The 21,788-nt window shown below is 35.2% G+C and overlaps 1 protein-coding gene across 1 annotated transcript in view; it reads right to left on the bottom strand.

The window, feature by feature from the left end:
- The window catches only part of DGKI (diacylglycerol kinase iota), a 419,366-nt gene that overhangs the window by 144,262 nt on the left and 253,316 nt on the right, over positions 1-21,788 (bottom strand). Inside the window, exons 18-19 of the mRNA XM_023514207.1 lie at positions 17,592-17,665; positions 15,781-15,892 (exon numbers count right to left, since the gene is read on the bottom strand). Coding sequence (XP_023369975.1) covers positions 15,781-15,892; positions 17,592-17,665 — 186 coding nt within the window. The remainder of the gene's footprint in view (positions 1-15,780; positions 15,893-17,591; positions 17,666-21,788) is intronic.

The raw sequence follows: 21,788 nt of genomic DNA, 5'->3' as shown, positions 1-21,788 counted from the left end.
CAGATGGACATCTAAGCCAATATTAAAAATCTTTTGTTAATAGGAACAAATTAGCATAACTTTCCTGACATATTAAAGACAAACAGAAAAAAAGTATTTAGTATCATTTATCCTTTGAGATTACACAATATTATTACATAGTTTAATGAATATTTTATACACATATTTGAAGCTCCAGTATTTCAAATTGTATATGAAAACACTACACTGTACCCCATGTTTGCATTAATGTATACAGCTATCATTTAATAAAAAATAAATAAATAAATAAATTGGCAAAAAAAAAAAGAAAGAAAATCTGTATCACTCAAGAGGTGTCCACATGCCCCTCCACAATCTATTATATCCCTTCTGCCAATTAGTTGGTAATTGCTATTGATTCTACTACCATAGATTCATTTTGCCTGAACACCAACTTCATATAAAATAAATCACACAATATATACTCTTGTACCTGACACCTTTTGTTCATCTTTATGTTTGAGTGATATATATCAAATGTATTTATTCATTTTTCTGCAGGTGAACATAAAGTTGTTTCCAGTTTGGGGATATTACAGATATAAACTTTCCCATACATATCTGTTGATGCACACACACTCTCTTGGGCATAAACGTGTAGAATTGCTATGTCATAGGTTTAGGTATATAGTAACTTTAGTACATACTTTCTCAGAAGGTGGTATCATAGAGTATCAACTAATGTATAAAGCAGTAAATTTTTACAAAGTATTTAAATACTAATTCTAGCTTTAAAAATTTACTCTTGGAAAAAGAAAAATATATACTGTCAGCTCATTGTAAAATGTCTCATCTCTATGAGTGGGAAAAGCTTGTTAACTGAGATTTATGAAGTCAATGTTTACTTATTTGGATGTTTACCCAATGTTTATAATTATTTTATATGAATTCTGAACAATAAGTCTATTGTTCAAAATAATTATATGACTTCTGAACAATAGATTTTATGGCTATTAAACCATAGATTGTATGGCTATGAACAACAGCCATACAATAGATTTTATTGTTCAGAAGTCATATAAAATAATTCAGCTGCAAAAATTAAACTATAAAGGCAAAAATTTAAAAAGGACAAAGGGAAGGAAAAGGGAACAGAAACCAAAAAATAACAGCTCATCATTATTGGACACTGTCAATGTTACGGACACTCTGCTGTGTACTCTGCATCCATTTTTATTCAATCAGTGGGAGAATAAGAAAGCAGAGGAGACTGTAGTGAGAATTTACTACAATATTTTTGTTCTTTTACCCAATATTATCTTATTCCTTTTTCTCTTTAATTTTGAAAATAAAACTGATGGTAGATTAAAATGCAAAATCTGCCTGTTAAGAATTAAACAAGACTGAAAATTGCTTGGATACTTCCAAACCCTTAGTGTTAGAAGGCATATACAATATTCTGGACCACTTTAAGCTCACTTCTCAAAAGTAAGCAATAGCAAATACTATGGACATAGAACTAAGTAGCTGTCAATGCCAGCTCTACTGGTATTCAGATTCCAGGAATAAGTTAGAGAAGAGTCAGAAACAAGTTAGAGCATAAGTAATTTTGTAAATTCTTACTAGAAATATATATTTCTCATCTCTCAGTTTGGTCTAGGACTGGTACCTTAAAAGGCACAAGCCCTGATGGCCACATACCAATAATACTTTGATTTATTAATGACAGCCATTCAGCTATTTATTTAACCTAGTATGTGTTTGTCTTGTAAAAACACCAAATGCTGCCTTTCTGCTGATTTGAGCAGAAAACTAAGACAATGCCCAAAATAAGTGACTTCATTGCTATTCACTGCCCAAGACCATAACTTTCCTTTGCTCCACAGCTATATCTTGAGGTTTTTCTGTCTTTCCAGACTATATTCCTTCCTGGATTATTTTTCCTTATCCCCCCCCTCACACTTCATCCTCCTTCTAACTACCCAAGTCCTCATTCTGCTTGTTGTCAAAGGATGGACTCTCCTGGTTGGAGGAGAGAAGCAAGGGCGAATCCTCCTCTCCATCCATCCTTCCTCACTGCTGCAGCCCCTAGACTCCTAGAACAAGACTTCCAAGGCATAAATCATTGGCGTGGAAAATAGATACTGGAGATCATCAACAATACTAACATCTGTACGCTGTGTAAAGACCAACGGGTATGGTTTGGCACCTGTGGCTCAAGTGGCTAAGGCGCCAGCCACATACACCTGAGGTGGTGGGTTCGAATCCAGCCCGGACCTGCCAAACAACAATGACAGTGGCAACCAAAAAATAGCCGGGCGTTGTGGCCAGCGCCTGTGGTCCCAGCTACTTGGGAGACTGAGGCAGGAGACTCACTTGAGCCCAGGAGTTGGAGGTTGCTGTGAGCTGTGATGCCAGAGCACTCTACCCAAGGGGACAGCTTGAGGCTCTGTCTCAAAGAAAAAGAGCAATGGGGTGAACAAACCTCTCACAAGACTAAACATGAAAACAACAGAAAACATAAAGCTATTTCACTTTACTAATTTTTTTAAAGGAGACAGCTAAAGAGATAAGAGAGAGTTTAAAAATCATACAAGAAAGTTATAAAGACACCAAACTGGAAAATCTAGATAAGAGAGAGAAATTTAGGGGAAAAATAACACCTACAAAATCAGATAGATCATAGAAATTAAATAGATCCAAACTACTTCAAAAGTTGAAAGAATTATAAAAACTTCTTTCTCGTTACAAGTCAGCTCTATCCAACTTTAAAAAAAAGTTGATATTTAATCAAATTGCTTTAGAAAATATAATTTTTCAGCTTCTAAATAAAATAACAAAACCAGCTAAGAGCAGTAAAAGAAAATAAAATTTTAGCCTAACTTATATTTATGACCATACATGCCAAAATCAATTTAAAAATAATTGCAATCTGAAATCTCTTTAATAGAAACTAAACTTACGATGTTTTATTGTAGGAATTTGAAATTAAGAATAGCTCAACATCAGAAAATTCATTATTGTAATTTTACCATATTAATGGTTTAAATGAGAAACCACTCATTAATCATTATCATCTCAAAATTTTCAAGAAAAAATAATCAAGTTCAATGCCTTTCATGATAATAAATACTTAGAAAATTAGCAACAAGAAGAAACTTTTTTAACTGATAAAGGCCACCTACCAAAATACCTAGAGAAAATATTATTCACAATAAGAAAATTCGGAAGGAGAGTGTGATGCTCCCACTTAATGGGCACAATGTAAGGGTATATGGCACGCCTCTCGGGGGCAGGACGCAACTACACAAGGGACTCTACCTAACAAATGCAAACATTGTAACCTAGTTGTTTATACCTTCACATTAATCTGAAATTTAAAAAAAGATTTGATGAATCTCTAATCTATGAGCTGCACTCTCTTCAGTTCTTCTAACATCTCAAAATTAGTCTCCGATATTAAATATCCTCAATGCAATTACCTTTCATGGGCTTTTTTCTTCTCTGATACACTACACTAGTTACCAAGATGAGAAATTTTCCTTAAAAAATTTTCAGTGACACCAATATCAACTAATTCATAGCTTTCTCAATTTTATTATCACAAAGCTACATCATTAAGATTTACTGACTTTTTTCATTTTCTCAAGAATGTTTGGATAAGAGTATTTTTTAAAAGCTTCACTAAAAACATGCATGGAGTTGTTTAAATATTGTCATAGTTTGTTCTCCATGTGAGTAAATATTCATGGCAAAAATAATTCCACAGATGCAGTTTCCCTTCATGTAAGGTGATTACGGCATGCTGCTACAGTCTGTGTCAATCCTACCAATTTAGAATTCCTACAATTCTATAATCTCAGGCTCTCAGATTCTCCCTCAGCCCATTGAGACTCCTCTTTGTTACCTTGACTGTATCAGCCACTGGAGACAATGAAGGGGAGGAGAATAAAAAGAAAAGGACTGCATTTGAAAAACCTCCCCTATGGATCATTAAAAAAAATAGTAATTGTTGAATATTTACTATGAAAAAGAGTTTTATAGAAACCTAAACACTCTCATTGGAATTACTTGTATACATATGTTTATTTAAATTTTTATTCAATGAAGGTAGACTCTAGTCACAACCAACTTGAGTTCATGAAAAGGAAAATAAAAATAAACAGGCCTCCCCCAAGAGAAAAACAGAAGATGCCTGTTCAGTTTCACAGCTATCAGTTAGATCTGTCCTTGGCTTCAAGATGCAGTTTGGAGAAAAAAAAAAAAAAAAAAAAAACTCAACTCTCTACTTTTTAGCTGGTTACATAGACAATAATTGCTTTAAATATGTACTATCCTAACAGGATTAGTGTAATGAAAGAATCAACAATGTATCCTGGAGATTTATATAAACAGACGTCTATAAACATAGGAATAAACATATCCTATTGACTTCTTTACCACTGGGCTAGTAGTATTTTTCCTTTGTACAAGACACATTTTGTATTTTGTGAAGCAAGAAATGAAGAACTGAATAGAATATAAGACTCGTAGAGTACACACTGGTCACAGTGAAACATAATGGAGACCACACACGATGTATCATCCACTCAGCATGTAATCAGCTGTATGAGACATGCAAAAAAACAAGAAAATGTCAACCATAATGAAAAAAAAAATCAAATTCATCACTGGGTAGATGTAAGAGAAAATTGAACTCTCAGAACAAATCAGCAGAAATTACCAGATCTGAAAAACAGAGACAGAAATGTTTTTGTTTTACTCCACGGCCTGTGAGACAGTAACAAGCAACCTAAAATACAAGTACATGAATGCGAGAAGGAAAAAGGAAGAATGAAGCAGAAAATATGTGTCTGAAAATAGCCCAATTTTATTGGGGGGATAAAAGTCAATCCAAGATGATCAGTGAAGCTAAAACAGAGGAAATGCAAACAGACAGACAGACAAAAAAGCCACTGTGAGAAACAGAATAGTACCCACCCCAACTACTGCTGAAAAGGTGCCCTCTTTCTATCTCCCCCAAATTATGAAAACCTCATATGGCAAAAGAACCTTTTCAGGTGTGATAAGAACTAAGACGTTGCAATAGGGAGATTATTCAGGATTATCCAAGTGGGGCTCAATGTGGTCTCTAGTGTCCCTATAAGGGAAGGAGGCAAGGGAGTCAGTGTCAGGGAAGATAGACAGTGTGACAATAGGAACAAAGGCTGGAGGAGCATGGGGCCACAAGCCAAGGAATGTGGGCAGCTTCTAGAAGCCAGAAAGGACAAGGTAATGATTCTTCTATAGAACCTGCATAAGGAACGCAGCCTCATACTATAAACCCATTTTAGACTTTTGATCTCCACGAATGTAAAACAATAAATGTGTGTTGTCATAAGCCACTGTTGTGGTAATTTATTTACAGCAGCAACAGAAAAGTACTACAACCACAAAGAAACTTAAAGCTAAAGATAATATGACATGTATTATAAACTAGTGCAGCCACTATGGAGAACAGTATGGAGGTTCCTCAAAAAACTACAGGTAGAACTAGCACATGATCCAGCAATCCCACAACTGGGGCTTTATCTAAAGAAGAGGAGAGAGGAAATCAGCATATTGATGACGCATCTGCACCCCCACGTTTACTGCAGCACTATTCATAATAGCCAAGGCAGGAATCAACCTAGGTGTCTAACAATGGATGGATAAAGAAAATGCAGTGTATATATACATGATAAAATACTATTCAGCCATAAAAGGAATGGCATTCTCTCATCTGCGGCAACACGGAGGGAACTGGAGGCCATTACATTAAATGAAATAAGCAGGGAACAGAAATTCAAACACTGCGTGTGCCTATTCATATCTGGAAGCAAAAACAATCGATCTCACAGAAATAAAAAGTAGAACAGAGGATATCAGAAGCTTGGAAGGCCAGTGGAAAGGAGGAATTAGGAGATATTTGTTCAAGGATCCAAAATCACAGCTAGATAGGAGGAACAATTTCTAGGGTTCCATGGCACTGTAGGATAACTGTAGTTAACAATAATATCTTACATAGTTTTGAAGAGCTAGAAGGAGTGTATGGAATGTTCCCAATACAGAAAATGATGACTGTTTGAAATGATGGGTATACTAATACCCTGCTCTAATCAACATACATTATATATATAGAAGAATCACTATGGATCCTATGAATGTGTTCAATTACTGTCAATTTAAAAATTAATTTTTTATTCAATAAAAAAATTAAATGAATAAATAAAAATTAATTTTTTAAAAAACAACCAAAAAACTAAAGATAAAAATCAAAAACAGAAAAAAAGAGACATTATGTGTAAAGGACTTTTTATCATAAAACATGAAGGCCAGAAGAAAATAAAACAACATATTTTTGTTGTTTTAAAACAAACAAACCTATTAATCCAGAATTCTATATCCATGAACACATAGTGCAAGAAATGGGGATGAAGTAAAGACATTTTCAGAAAAATAAAGGCTAAAAGTATTTGTTGCCAGAACAAAAATATTAATGTTGGATGATGGGGGTTATACAGCAAGCACAAGTAAGACATATGAAAATAAAAACATAAAGTAAGGGAGAAAGACAGAATTATGAGAAAAAGTTTGATAAATTGCTTATATCATCAACGGAGGAAGATATTCTACAAACAGTAAAAGGATAGTAAGAGAGCATTATAATCAAATTTACACCAATAGCCTCAACAATCTAAAGGGAATAAGTGAACAATTTCCTTGAAAAATTTATAACTTAATAAATTGACTGAAGAAGAAATGGAAAATATAAATAATTCTGTATCTATCCTTGCCTCAAAGAAATGTCAAAGCCAAATGCTACATTGGGAAATTTTGTAAAATATATATTAAAAAAAAAAAACAAAACCAGTCTTCAGGAATTTGTTAAGAAAATCTAACAAAGATTGAGGCCAGCAAAACATTGGTATCAAAACCCAACCAAAGTACTACAAAAAAGGATTTTATTGACTGTTATGTCTTATAATGATAGTCTTAAAAATGTTTAATAAGATATTAGTAATTTGAATCTAACAATATAAAAAAAGATACTATTCAAGACTAAGAGGGGCTTATCCCAGAAATGCAAGGTTAATATAAGATTTCTGAAAATCAATACAATTCATTATATAAACACGATAAAGGATAAAAAAAGGAAGAGGGTAAACATAAAGAAGCATCTGATAAAATAAACCACTTATGTGTGATTGAAAGCTCTCAGAGAACTAAAAACGAGTTGAAAAATCCTTAATCATGGCAAGGGTGCTACTAAAAATACAACTAACCATTCTATTTTATAAGCAAACACGGAATGCTCCCTCCTACAATCAGAACCAAAGCAAACCCCTTGAATCTTACCTTCTTTATTCAACATCTCAGTGAACATAAAACAAAAAGAAACAAGAGGCATGTCATAAAACAGTAAAACTGCCGTGACAGCCACAAACACCGTGACTGTGTGTGCAGAAAAACCTAAGGAATCTGTAAATACTGCTAGAACTGTGTGTAAATTTAGCAAAGTTACACGATAAGGTGAACAAATACATATGTGTGTGTATACACGTACACACACGTCAGTTATTTCTATATACCGGTAATGATAATGAAGTGCGAAATTTAAAATACTATTTTAAATAAAATCATAAAACATAAAATACTTAGGAATAAATTTAACCAACAGTGTGCAAAATCCTGAAAACTGTACTGAAACTACAAAATCTTACTAAGAAAAATAAAACAACCTCTCAATAAATGGAGAAATATGCCCTGTTCATAGGTTGGAACACTAAATATTGTTAATATTCCATTTCTCACCCAGTGTATCTATACATTCAGTGTGATTCCCAGTAAAAATCCCAACAGTTTTTTGACAACTTTTGCAGAGATTGACAAATTATAAAATTTACATGCAGACTCAAAAGGTCTAGAATAACCCAAACACTCTTAGAAGAGCAAAATGAGGTGATTCATATTACTCAATTGAAGATTTACTGCACGGCTATAGTAATCAAGACAGTATAGTATTGGCAGAAAAATAAACAAACCAATGGAACAGAGTCCAGAAATAGAATCACACATAATCAAAGAGCAAAGTTCCCGAGATAATTCTGCAGAAAAGTTCTTTTTTCCCCCCTGGGAAAAAACTGAATAAATGTGTGGCTTTTTGTTTGTTTGTTTGTTTGTTTGTTTGAGTGCTTACCTTACACAAACACAAAAATTAATTTGAGCTGAATCACATACTTATATACAAAAGCCAAAACTATAATTCTTCCAAATGAAATCAAAAGAGAATGTCTTCCCAACTTTTCTGAAAGTAATCAAAGATTTCTTAAGAAACACACAAAAAATTCTAATGCAAACTAAACCTACTTCATAAAATCGAATGTTTAAAGCTTAACACTCATCAAAAGAAACATTAAGAACTCAAAAAGCATAAACTGAGAGTATATATTTACAATAAATAAATCCATCAAAACACTTATATCCAGAATATGTAACTCTTATGGTTCAACAATAAAGGATAAACAGCTCATGAAAATATACAAAAAACATAATTTTTAAAAAGACATAAAAGGCAACAATAAAAATAAGTTTGTCCTTACTTTTATGTTTTGTTGTTTAGAAGGACATAATGATTTGTTCCAGAATTTTATTTGTACAAAACACACATAATTCCTTCTTTGCTTTCTAGGGATTGCATTTTATCCTCTCCTCTCATTGCCTTGAATCGCGTATAAACTGTAATATCACTAGCGTCTCTATCCATTAACACATATTCAGCACCTGAGGGGCGTTTACATCATTTCTCATCCAGCTACTCCATATATGGCTGTAGGGAAAGTCTGGAGTATAAAATTTCCAGAAAGGGGCAGTGCCTGTGGCTCAAAGGAGTGGGGCGCTGGACCCATATGCCAGAGGTGGCGGGCTCAGACCCAGCCCCAGCCAAAAATAAAAAAAATAAAAAAATTAAAAAAAGGAAATTTTCACAAAATAGTAATTATACATAAATTAAGATATAGTAATCTCATGTAAAGGCAGGTGGACATTTGTAGTATGGATTTGTCTCATTACTGTGATTTCATGTGTGTTAAAACATAAAAATCAAGCAATTAGAAACACATTAAAATATAGTTATTTAGGAGACATGTGATTATGACTGATATTTTTACTTTAATTCCTGCACTTATAATATAAACATCCTAACACAATAACTAAGAAAATGACACAAAGGCTATGTTAACCAGTTTGATAAAACATACTTCAAATTATATATGAAAACACCACACTGTACCCCATGATTGCATTAATGTACACAGCTAACATTTAATAAAAAAATTCCTGTACTTATGTGTATTATCAAAATGAGCAAACATTTAATATTACTTTTTTTATAAAAATCAAAAGATTATCTTGCATAATAACTATAAAACTTTAACCCTGGTAGTTTCTCTGTGCAATTTTTTCTCACAGAATAACCTTTCACTTTCCTAATTTATAAAAGAACTTAGACATTTTAACTTGGATTAATAAAAAGAAAGCTGGACATGCTTTCTTTAAAGTTCGTGAGACTGAAATCTTCGGATTTCATACCAAATGGCAATTAGGTTCCCAATTCCTCCATCTGAATAATGCTTTGAACTATCTTGAAAAGTTTTTAAATTACTCAGAAACAGACTCAACATGAAAGGACTCTCGCAAGCATAATGGCAGAAAATTGTGTCAGAAATAAATACAAATTACAATGTCTGATTATGGTCTGTGTAAAATCCAAAAAGGTAATCAGGTTACCCTCACCCAGTGATGAATCATCTTAATTAGAGGAATGCATTTCAACCAGTTAAATGAATTGAAGACTGCTGCTCTGAAATTTGCAATTATGAGATAAAAAGTCTGAAAGAAACAGATTTTTTTCCCCATTCTGGTAATTCTATTTAAAATCTCTCCTAAAATGCAACTCTGAATTTTATTTTCCTTGCATTTTACTTGAATCGTAACCAATGTACAAATATATTTCTTCATGTCTTCCATGATCTTAAAATTTTATGGTTGTAATTACTTCACACAGATCAATTTCGAAGAAAAAATTGTTTCTAAAACTCTTGACCTACTATTTATTGATTTGTATAGCAGCTATTTTAAATGTCCAAAAATATACACCCAGATACCCCAACAACTATACTTTTCTGTTTCCATGATCAGCTTAAACAGATGTTTGAGTTTCCAAATAATTTACCTTTTTAGAAATATAGGATAATCAATGTAATAGTTTAAGAAATGTGAAATTGAAAAACTAAAAATAAAATTGAGTTTTCATTCAGTTTTCACCTTGTATAAAATGTGTATGAAAATAAAGAACCGTATATCACACAGAGAGACCATAAAATGTCCAAGACTATACGGCTCAAACTGCAGTTACCTCTGCTTTCGTGAGACTGGATTTTCTACCTTGGAAGCAACCTAGATACTAGAATCTGAGAATCAACCACACATTTGATGCTAGCTGGAGTTCACGTATTACATTATTTATAGCACGTAAAGAGAAAAAAAAAATTGACATAATTTTAGGGTTCCAATTCTTCCTGGTCAGCCCCCATCTACTATTATTTTTTCTCTTTTTCTTACTGATGATAAGATCAGAGATACAAGGATACAACAGGACCCCCCACCCCAGGAAAAAGAAGTCCCTCTCACCTAAAGATCTCCTGAATTCTAAACACATGTTTCAAATTGTCCATCTCTATTTCCTTAGATGTCGTACAGGGATTTCAAATTTAGAGCAGATAAAATGGAGTTCATTTCTTTTGCAGTATTCTGCTCCTTTGGTGTTTTCTGTCTCATTGAATGCTTTCATGCTTCACTAAGTTCCCTATGCTAGCTTCCCGGGTGCATGTACACCGAGATCGCTATGCCCTGTAACTCCCTTGAACTCCCAGCCCTCCTGCCTTCATTGCCACTCTCTTACTTCAAGCTTTCACGCCCGCTCATTTCCACCTGTGGACTCTGGTACCACCATGCTGACCTGTCTATCTGTGCCTGACGGTAGACAGACATTCTGGTTGCCTTCTACCCTGATATCCAGGTAATCTAGTTTTTTAAATTTCAGGTTAATATGAGGGTACGAATAATTAGGTTACATTGTTTGAGTTGAGCCCTTCACCCAGGGGTGTGCTGTAGACCCTCCCAATGTGCCCGTCAGGTGGCAGCTTACCATTCCCACTGCCTCCTCCTCCCTCTCCCCTTTCCCTCCTGTTGAATTCAGTTTTGTTTTTCTCTCATGCGTGGTACATTTATTTAACTATTTGTTTCATGTTAGTATTGAGTACTTTGGATACTTGTTTTTCTATTCTTGTAATACTTTACTAAGAAGAATGTCCTGCAACTCCATCCAGGTAAATACAAAAGATGCAAAGACTCCATCTTTTATGGCTAAATAGTATTCTATAGTATACATATACCACAATGTATTAATCCATGTCTGAGTCAATGGGCACTTGGGTTGATTCCACATCTTGGCGATTGTGAATTGAGCCTGAGATATCACCTAACCCCAGTGAGAATAGCGCACATAACAAAATTCCAAAGCTGCAGATGCTGGCGTGGATGTGGAGAGAAGGGAACACTTTTATACTGCTGGTCGGATTGCAAACTAATATAACCTGTATGGAAAGAAGTATGGAGAATCCTTAAAATGCTAAAAGTAGACCTTCCATTTGATTCCACAATCCCATTACCAGGTACCTACCCAGGTAATCTTCCTAAAGCACACCTCTGACCCTGTCTCATCCCAGTTTAAAGAGCACTGTCTCTGTCTTGTCTGTCTTCACTGTGTGTACTGTCACTGAGCCACCACTGGTGTCTCTCCTAGAACACTGTGGTCTCTGAGGCCAATTCCCCTGATGGCAATGGCCACTTAGCAATATGACTGCTGGAGGTTTCATCCTGCTCTATGAAACCTTTGCTGATAGTCCCATTTTACACACTGTTCTACTTTCAATTATCCTTCTATTCTCACATAGGCCTTTTCTCCCAGAATTTATCAGCTCAGACTACATTTTCTCATTTACTCCTCTGTACTCCTCTACAACACTGAGCTGTAAGCACCCTGAAGACAGGGCTGTTTTATGGTTCATGCCTAACCATTTTACTCACCTGTGGATTCAGCATTCTTGGCTTTAGTAAATATTCAACAAATATTTATGATTGATACTAAATGAATAAAAGCAGAGAGACATTTTAAACAAGTGCTACCTTGGGTTTACAAAACTCCTAATAATTAGAGATTATAATTAGTGCTCGTTCAAGAAGTTTTTATATATAAAATGTCTGGGATTTGCTTCAAAATAATATAAGAGAAGAGGTGGTAGGTGAGACAAATGGAAGACAGCCCGTGAATTAACAATTAGTAAACAGGAGTGATGATACTTTGGGAGTCCATTATACTATGTTTTCTATTTTTATGTTGAAATCTTCCCATAATAAATATATTTTTTAAAAAGCACATTTTACTAACTCCCAGTAACCTTGAATAAAGTAAAAAGTCCTGGGTAAATTCTGTAGTGCACTCTATGACCTGACCCTGCCCTACTTCTTCAGTACCAGCTGCTGTCACTCACTTTTCACGTACCCTTTAACCACCTAAAACTACTCATAGTTCCCACAGAGGGTAAGATGTTTCTTACTGCCAAGTATTTCTAGATTCCCCTTTTTCCAGCATGCCAAATTCCATTCCTCTTCTCCTGGCATAACTCAGTGTCCGACACATTCACGCATTGCCAACCCATGTCCTTGTCTTCCTGCCAGGCCCTGGTGACACTGCAGTGAAGGATACCCCCCTCTGCTGCTCCTGGCTGCCCTGCTAGCCTTCCCAGCCCTCCCTGACCCGTTTGGACAGCAGCAGTGGCTCCCTTGTTTTCTGACCTCCAGAGGAAGCCACCAGCAGAAGATCCTGAGGTCAAGAGAGAGAATGAAGTCACTGTATTTATGTCCCTGACTTTCTCTCTGCTCAGTTAGTGTGGGTTGACTGTCTTCTCTTAGCAAATATCACTCATGCCAGGTAGCCCTTTCCAGGCACTACTCATTCTGCTACAGGTAACTGACCTTTTGACTTTGCATCATCAGCTGGGAATGGTTTCTCAACCTAGCGCACTATAAGAGACCCGCCATTCAACTCTCCTCAAACTACCCAGGCTCAGTCTGCCGCAGCTCTTCCATATAATTGGTGTAACACACTTGTTATTATACCAATTATTATACTAAAATATTACACTAATTAGTAGAATAAAAATTATATCAATTACACAGTGGTAAACAAAAACCAAAAGTAAAAAGACTATAAAAAGAACCAGACACTGATATAAGCATGGAAAAAGAAGAGGTAAAGAACTTTTTAGAGATGGCATGTGCAATACTTGCTGATACAAGAGCAGTGAGGGGTGTTCAGGGCTATGCTTCAGTTGTGCAGCCACTTGAGTTAGAAAGCAAAGAGAAAGTGGGGAAGGCTGGAGAACCAGACAGGATCTTGACTTGATAGGCCAAGTAAAGATATAGATTTTGATCCTGAGAGCAATAGGTAAAAATAACCAATATTCTCCATGCCTTCCCAAGTCTAGGTAAGAAATCATCATCTCTCAGACAGTCTCTGAGAGCTTCCTGTCTGACAGAATCGGGAAGCTCTAGCTAGTAACCATTCAATAAATGTTCATCGGATAAGGGAAAAAGACTGAGCAAAACATATGTGAACAGTCTTAGAGATTTTCTCATCATATACTAGTTTGATTTTGCCACCTCTAAAATTCTTCCTTGAAAATATCCTTCTTGACCTTAATCCTATTTGCTCTAAGCTGTGTGGCAGATTGCAAGGACAAAAAAAGCACTGGCAATCAGAGCTGCATACATGTCAACCACCCTATAGAGTAAGTCAATCCCAGCTCAAACTTCTACACTGTGACAACTGTTTCATTCTAGAGAGGATTTAACAAAGAACATCAACAAATCAGGTGATGGAGACTCTTGACATAATCACTATAGATTATTAGGTAGGCTAACCTTCACTAACTCCTGGTAATGGATGAAGAGTAATTTGGAATTCACAAGATGAGTAAAAAGATATCTGTTTTGGTTTGTTAGAACAAGAAAAACAACTTTCTTGCTTTCATGTAGATGATAAAGCACAAACCAAGTGCTAAGTTACAAATACTAGCTTTATTTTGATTTGCTTTACAAACCAACAGTGTGGCCAATTGACACATGATAAAAAAAATAAGCACAATTTTTAATCGGCTCCTGTGCTACATATCATTGAATAATGAATGGGAATATATAGCTAAAACCTTCTTGCTAATATAGTTACATTATAAATTTTTTCTATTGTTGGAGAATCATCGAGGATACAAAGAACCAGGTTACACTTCTTGCATTTGTTAGGTAAAGTCTCTCTTATAATTGTGTCTTCCCCCCCAAGAGATGTCTCACACCATGACCCCCATCCTCTCCTTCCTTCCCTCTTTCCTCTACCCACCTCCACCACCCCATATCAATTGTCCTCATATCAGAATTGAGCCACAGATATAAAAGAGATTATCTCTGAATGCTACAAGAAACTCTATGCCCAGAAATTTAACAATATGGAGGAAATGGATCAATATTTTGAATCACACCCTCTCCCTAGACTTAATCAAGAAGAAATAACAAACCAATTTCAAGCACTGAGATTAAAGAAACAATAAAAAATCTAACAACAACAAAAAAAAATGCCCTGGTCCAGATGACTTCACACCAGAATTCTTTCAAACTTTCCAAGAAGAGCTTATACCCTTTCTACATAAACTATTCCAAAAAATTGAGAAGGAAGGAATCTTCCCCAACATGTTCTATGAAACAAACATCACCCTGATACCAAAACCAGGAAAAGATCCAACTAAAAAGGAAAATTTCAGACCAATTTTGCTAATGAATATAGAGGCAAAAATCCTTAAGATCCTAGCCAATAGATTACAGCTTCTCATTTAAAAAGCCATACATCACAATCAAGTAGGTTTCATCCCAGGGATATAATTTTTTTTTAATGCAAGCAAACAAATCAAAATGGAAGGTGATCTCAATACTATCGCAACTGAATATTCACTGATGTCATAATAACGGTGTCTTTGTACAGTCAGGTATTCTGTGTTAATGGAATAGCTGAACAGTCAGTGAACCAAAAAAAGTAGCAAACACTTTCGGTGCCAGTGGTGAGTTATTTCTATGGTGTAAAGTTTATTAATTAGCATGAAAGCTTTTCATTCTGGGAGAAAAATAATCAGGAAAATAAGCAAATGATACTTATTTTTGTTGTAATTCAAACAAATATACATCAGTTTTCTTAGTGACATAAAGAATGACCTTTTTTCTTATTCTTCCTAACAAAGTTGCCACTTTTTGGTTTACTGGGTATTTAGGTAAAAAGGAAACTAATTAATTACATTGGATTCAACTTTATTTTGCTTACTTATGAATGGGATGAGCATCTTCATTTTCACAAAATACCTGAATATACAAAGATATCATTATTGTGACATTAGCAAAGGTCCAGTTGCCACAGTACCAAGATCACCTTGTATTTTCATTTTGTTGTTTGCCTTAAAAATGTATAGTGTATTTGCAAGCAGCTTTTCGTCATGCATTCCTCTTATTATTAAAATTAATAAATTGACAAACCAGGAGAGAAAATTATATTAATACCAAAGTTCTGTGAAATTAAAAAAAAAAAAAACCTTTAACTGTGACTAAAATACATTTTAATGAAAAAGTCATGCAGCTTACCAAAGAGGCCATAGTGAATCCAATAACTTCAATATAACCATCGTCATGACGCTGAGGTTCAAAATCGTGGTGATCTCCTGGGTTTCCCCAGGGCATTGTGCCAGCACAATATCTGCAAGATCAAGGACAGGATCAGACATGTGCCATACTTCTCACGACCATCACTAAGGATTCCTTTGTACTTAGAACCAATGTTTATTGAACAAAAGAATTGTATTCTATTCTTGGTGGGTACCTTCCAACAGAAATGAAAATGGACTTATTATCATTGTCAAAATATCACCTGTGAAAATGGGCCATCATTTCCACAACAATCCAACTTTCTCATAATTCACAAATATTACTTACTCTATGATTTATAGATGCCTGCTTTTTTTTTTTTTTTTTTGAGACAGAGCCTCAAGCTGTCCCCCTGGGTAGAGTGCTGTGACATCATAGCTCACAGCAACCTCCAACTCCTGGGCTCAAGTGAGTCTCCTGCCTCAGCTTCCCAAGTAGCTGGGACCACAGACACCTGCCACAATGCCTGGCTATTTTTTGGTTGCAGCCATCATTGTTGTTTGGCGGGCCCAGGCTGGATTTGAACCCACCACCTTAGGTGTATATGGCTGGTGCCTTAGTCACTTGAGCCACAGGCACCAAGCCAATGCCTGCTTTTTATATATGTCATTATCTAGAGGCAGTTTTAGAATTTGGTCTTGGAGGAAGACATAGCCATGCTATTAATAATAGAAAAGAGACAGTGGGCAGCATTTACCATTATATACAAAAGTAACATAAGAAGTACACACAGGAAAAGGAAAACATAAACAAAAAAGAGTGAAAAGGGATAAAATATAGTTAAGAGATTAGAGAGGAAAGGAGAAATAAAAGAAATGGAGAAGTAGAGAAAGTGAACCTAAAGGATGTAACAAAAAGAACAAGGAAAAAAAGAGAAAAGGAAAGGTACAAGAGAAAAATAATGAGGCAAGGCAACAGTGTTTCCTGAGAGCAAGGCCTTCTACCTCAGTTAGGCCGCAAATAGTTCTAGAATAAGATTGCAATTGACTATACTGAGCACTGCCAAGAATATCAAGAGGCTAGGATACATTGTCCTAGCCATTGATTTACATAAAACTCTTATTTCAATTAAATTCAGTCTAAGAGGGATGTATTGCAGATTTTGTATCTCAGTTATTTGAAGGACAAATAACAAAAGGTTACAGATCTATCCCTTCCAAAATCTTGGCTTGGTAGGCTAGAATCTAATTTTATGCCACTGAGATAATGTACTTGTTTTAAGACTGGTTATCTTAAGTATCTCTTTCTCCATAAGTATCTAATAGCACCAAAGAGAGTTAATGTCCTGGCTAGAATATAGCACTCTAATTGATCTTATTTTTTCTCAAAGCAATCATCTGTAAAGATTTTGAATGAATTCCATACTCAAATCAGATGGGACGATTTCTTATCAGCTCTAGGAACCTGAGAATAGACATTTATTCAAGTCTATCATTCTTGGGGAGTGAGGGAAGAGAAGAACAGTAATTGAAAATTAAGTGAAAATAATTCAATGAAGAGAGCTACCTGGGTTTCTTAAGGATTGGTAAGTATAGACTACACTGGAGCTATCTACACACTGAACCACCTACCACCAAGAACACTAAATAAACCAAGTAGGACAAAATTACTAGGTCTAGAAACTTTTACTAAGGCTTTACGATAACTGATTGTCATTTGTTACACGTGAATATTTTTTGTTATGAAAATAGACAACCTCAAGTCAAGCAGAGTTCACATCAAACCCAAGAAATAATATGAGCAGAGCTTACCTAGGTATATTTAAAAATACTATACACTGGAACTTCAGTTCCTGAATCTTTGGGGTGAGATCTGTTCCATCGCACTGCAATAACCAAAACAGAAAAAGCAAGGGTTTGGAAGTAATCACAAGTCTAACAAATTACCAAAGATAACTGGCTGGACAATGGTGTACACCATGATGATCTTTTTACCCTTGCTCCATCTGTGCTGAAGTGAAGGCCAGTTACTATGACTGAAAATATATTCTAATTACAGTTTTACTAGACTCCAGGTTCAGAGCTTGGTTTTGTTTTGATTTCGTGTAAAAAAAAAAAAGCTGCTGTTTGTCCAAAATGTTTTTTTTTTCTCTAATCTCAAGGAAATACTGCCTTTCTGAACATTGGATAGTTATTAGATATTAAGGCTGATAGTATCAACATTAAAAAAATTATGAACATTTAAAAGAACATAAAGAGTAAAGCCTCAAGTTCAAACAGCAGCATTTGCTACTACAGCCATCTGATTCAAGGAAGCCACGAAAAGAACCATTTATTTTCTTTGCCTTTTGAGATTTTTGTTTGGAAACTATTAAATAATATTTTAAATTCTTTTTAAAAGGTATATATACTGCAAACTTTTACAAAAGTATCCATGATAGATGAGTATTATCTCCATTAGTGATTTGTTCTTACAAATTTAATCTCTTACAGACTATGAACTTCTAAGACAAACTGCTTTCTTGGAGACTGGACGCAGCTCCGGAACTAAAAGGCCCCTGGACAGTTTGTCCTCAATATAAACCTTTGTGTGATTGGTTAGCACCTCCCTCGAGGATATCATCCTCTGACCAACCAAAGAAAAGGCTTTTATTTCCCTTTCTCATTCTCCACTGGTGACAAAAGTCAAAAGAGAAAAATTCTAATCACAACTATAAACTTTTCAATGTCAAAGGTATAAAGTCTTCTTCTCTCTTTACTCTTCTCACGCCTTCATCACAGAATTTCCCCCCTTGTCTTCCCTTTTGAAGACAGAAGCAAGCATTTCCATGGGTCCTGCAAATTGTGAAAATGTATTTTGGAGTCGTTTTGGTTTAGGCCCAGTGATTTTCTTAGCACTCAAATTGACGCCAGCATTCAATTCTTTTCCCAGCTGGACTCAATACAGCATAATTTTCATGAGAATTTCCCAGAAATTGTTTCCAGGAAACCCTACCACCCTAACTAAACAAAATATGTTTAAATGTAATTTAGAAAGGAATCAAATCCTAGACATTGATTGAAAGTGGTTTCTATTATTCTCAACTACTAAGCAAACATGAAGTCTCCCAATTGATTTGAAGGTTTGAAATGAGTTTATAGATGACTAGGTCGATGAAGAAAGAGATAGACATTTTAAATTATCAAAGTTGTGTGTTATAAGCAAATAAAACTTTAAAAAAAACTGGGGTGTGATATATTAACAGCATACAAAGCATTATCATTGTATTATAGAAAAAGGCTACAATAAGTATGATTGTATTTAGAACAAAATTCATTTTTTAATTGTCTGTGTTTCACTCCTGGGAAACATGTCAGTGATTCTGTGAACTCATCAAATAATACAAAAAAGGAGCATCTTACTATACATAGTGTTTTGTAAAGTCTTCTCGCATATTATTACATTACACTTACAATTCTTTAGAGGTTTTCAACTTTCTACTTAACACACATAAAGAAAAATATTTGCAAGTAAAATATGTTCTTGCATACAAACTCATGTACTGATAAATACAATAGCAAGGAAAATTAAAGAAAGTAGAGAAAATACTATAAGTTTTGTTAGCACTTATTTTTGTGTCTTCTTTGTCAAGTATTTAAATACACATTTTAAATCTATAGCAGAGATTACTAAGCATTACATCTGAAACACTGACTTCACCCTACAACAAAGCCCAGGTGGTCTGTTACTGTATATGCATCGTATCACTCGCACTGATCTTCCATTCTTTCCATCTCCTACTTAGGAAAATAAATAGTGACATCATTGTAGAAATATACTATGTCCCTCGTGTCGTAGCCCAGTGGTCAAAAACTATTTCTTCAAAGACATATCTTGATATGACTATTGTAGAGATAAGGAAAGCAAATTTCTCTGACAGGTTAAATGATTTTCCAAAAGTCATATATCTAGTAAATGTGGCCCTAACTGCCTCCCAAATGTTCATACTTAGTTTCTAATGACTTTTCCCTCCTGAGAAGATATAATTTGCATAAATATTCAACTTTGACTATTATGTTAATTGGCTGATAGCAAGTCTTTCCTAGTTATTTGCTGTCATATTGGCCTCTCTGCAAGCTTCCTTTAGTCTCTGCTATATAGCCACCTGGCCATGAGAAATTTATCATCAAGAGAACTTCCAGATATGAAGGAGAAACTCTACAGTAGTTAGGACATGTAGAGTTTGATGTCAATCCAATGACTTGGATGATACAATGGCATTCAATATGAGGGCTGCCCTGCTCTCATGGGCTCTCTTAGGAGCTGCCACAGATGTTCCTCGAATGCAAAGTGAGGTTTATTTTTGTTTGTGTGGCAGGCAACTGAAGAAACAGGGAAGTTTGGTGAAGTGTTCTGCCCTTCACATTTAATAGCCATCATTATTATTTTTATTGTTGAGGATTCATTAAGGGTACAAGAAACCAGGTTATACTGATTGCATTCGTTAGGTAAAGTCCCTCTTACAATTATCTTGCCCCCCAAAGGTGTGTCACACACCAAGACCCCAGCCCCTCCCTCCTTCCCCCCTCTGTTCTTCCTTTCTTCCACCCCTTTTATCAAAGTCAAAATCTGCATATTTCTTTTTTTTATTTTGTTAATTAGATCATAGCCATGTACATTCATGCAATTATGGGGTACAATGTACTGGTTTTATACACAATTTGCAATACTTTTATCAAACTGGTTAACATAGCCTTCACCGCATTTTCTTAGATATTGTGTTAAGACGTTCATATTCTACACTTAATAGATTTCACATGTACCCTTGTAAAATGCACCATAGGTGTGGTCCCACCAATTACCCTCTCTCCACCCATCCTCCCCTCTTCCCTCCACTCCCCGTCCTCTTTCCCCTTCATCTTGGGCTGTAGTTGGGTTACAGCTTTCATATGGAAGTGTGGGTGCTTATATATTGGTTTCACAGTAGGGCTGATTACATTGGATACTTTTTCTTCCATTCTTGAGATACTTTGCTAAGAAGAATATATTCCAGCTCCATCCACGTAAACATAAAAGAAGTAAGGTTCCATCTTTTTTAAGGCTGCATAATATTCCATGGTGTATATATACCACAATTTATTAATCCATTCATGGATCAATGTGTACTTGGGCTTCTTCCATGGCTTAGCAATTATGAATTGAGCTGCAATAAACATTCTGGTGCAAATATCTTTGTTATAAAGTGATTTTGGGTCTTCTGGATATATACCTAGTAGATGAATTGCAGGATCAAATGGCAGGTCTATTTTTAGATCCATAAGTGTCTCTAAACATCTTTCCAAAAGGAATATATTAGTTTGCATTCCTACCAGCAGTGCAGAAGTGTTCCCTTTTCTCCACATCCATGCCAACATCTCAGGTTTTGGGATTTTGTGATGTGGGCTAATCTTACTGGAGTTAAACTCAAAGTGGTTTTGATTTGCATTTCTCTGATGATTAAGGATAATGAGCATTTTTTTCATGTGTCTGTAGGCTGTGTGCCTGTCTTCTTCAGAGAAGTTTTTCTTCAAGTCCCTTGCCCACCCTGAGATAGGATCACTTGTTCTTTTCTTGCTTGTTTGAGTTCTCTGTGGATTCTGATTACTAAACCGTTGTGACAGACATAAACTTCAATATCTTCTCCCATTCTGAGGGCTGTATGCTTGCTTTACTTACTGTGTTCTTGGCTGTGCAGAAGCTTTTTAGTTTGATCAGATCCAGTAATGTATTTTTGGTGTTGCTTCAATTGCCCAGGGGGTCCTTCTCATAAAATATTCTCCCAGGCCAATTTCTTCAAGTGTTTTCCCTGAACTTTCTTCTAGTATTTTTAGAGTTTTATGTCTTATTTCAGTGGACCATGTGTCTTTCTTATATCTATCTAATATCTTTGTATTAGCCTTACAAAAACAATACTTTAGTTTTCAAAGTCTTCACCACTAAAAGAAACTTACTTTTCATTGTAATTATATAAGAACAGAAATATCTGAAAG

Source organism: Otolemur garnettii, unplaced genomic scaffold (genome assembly GCF_000181295.1).
Source record: "Otolemur garnettii isolate 467f Iridium unplaced genomic scaffold, OtoGar3 scaffold00049, whole genome shotgun sequence".
NCBI classification, from domain to species: Eukaryota; Metazoa; Chordata; class Mammalia; order Primates; family Galagidae; genus Otolemur; species Otolemur garnettii.
The sequence above is the reverse complement of the archived record's forward strand: the minus strand, read 5'-3'. Positions and strand labels throughout refer to the sequence as shown.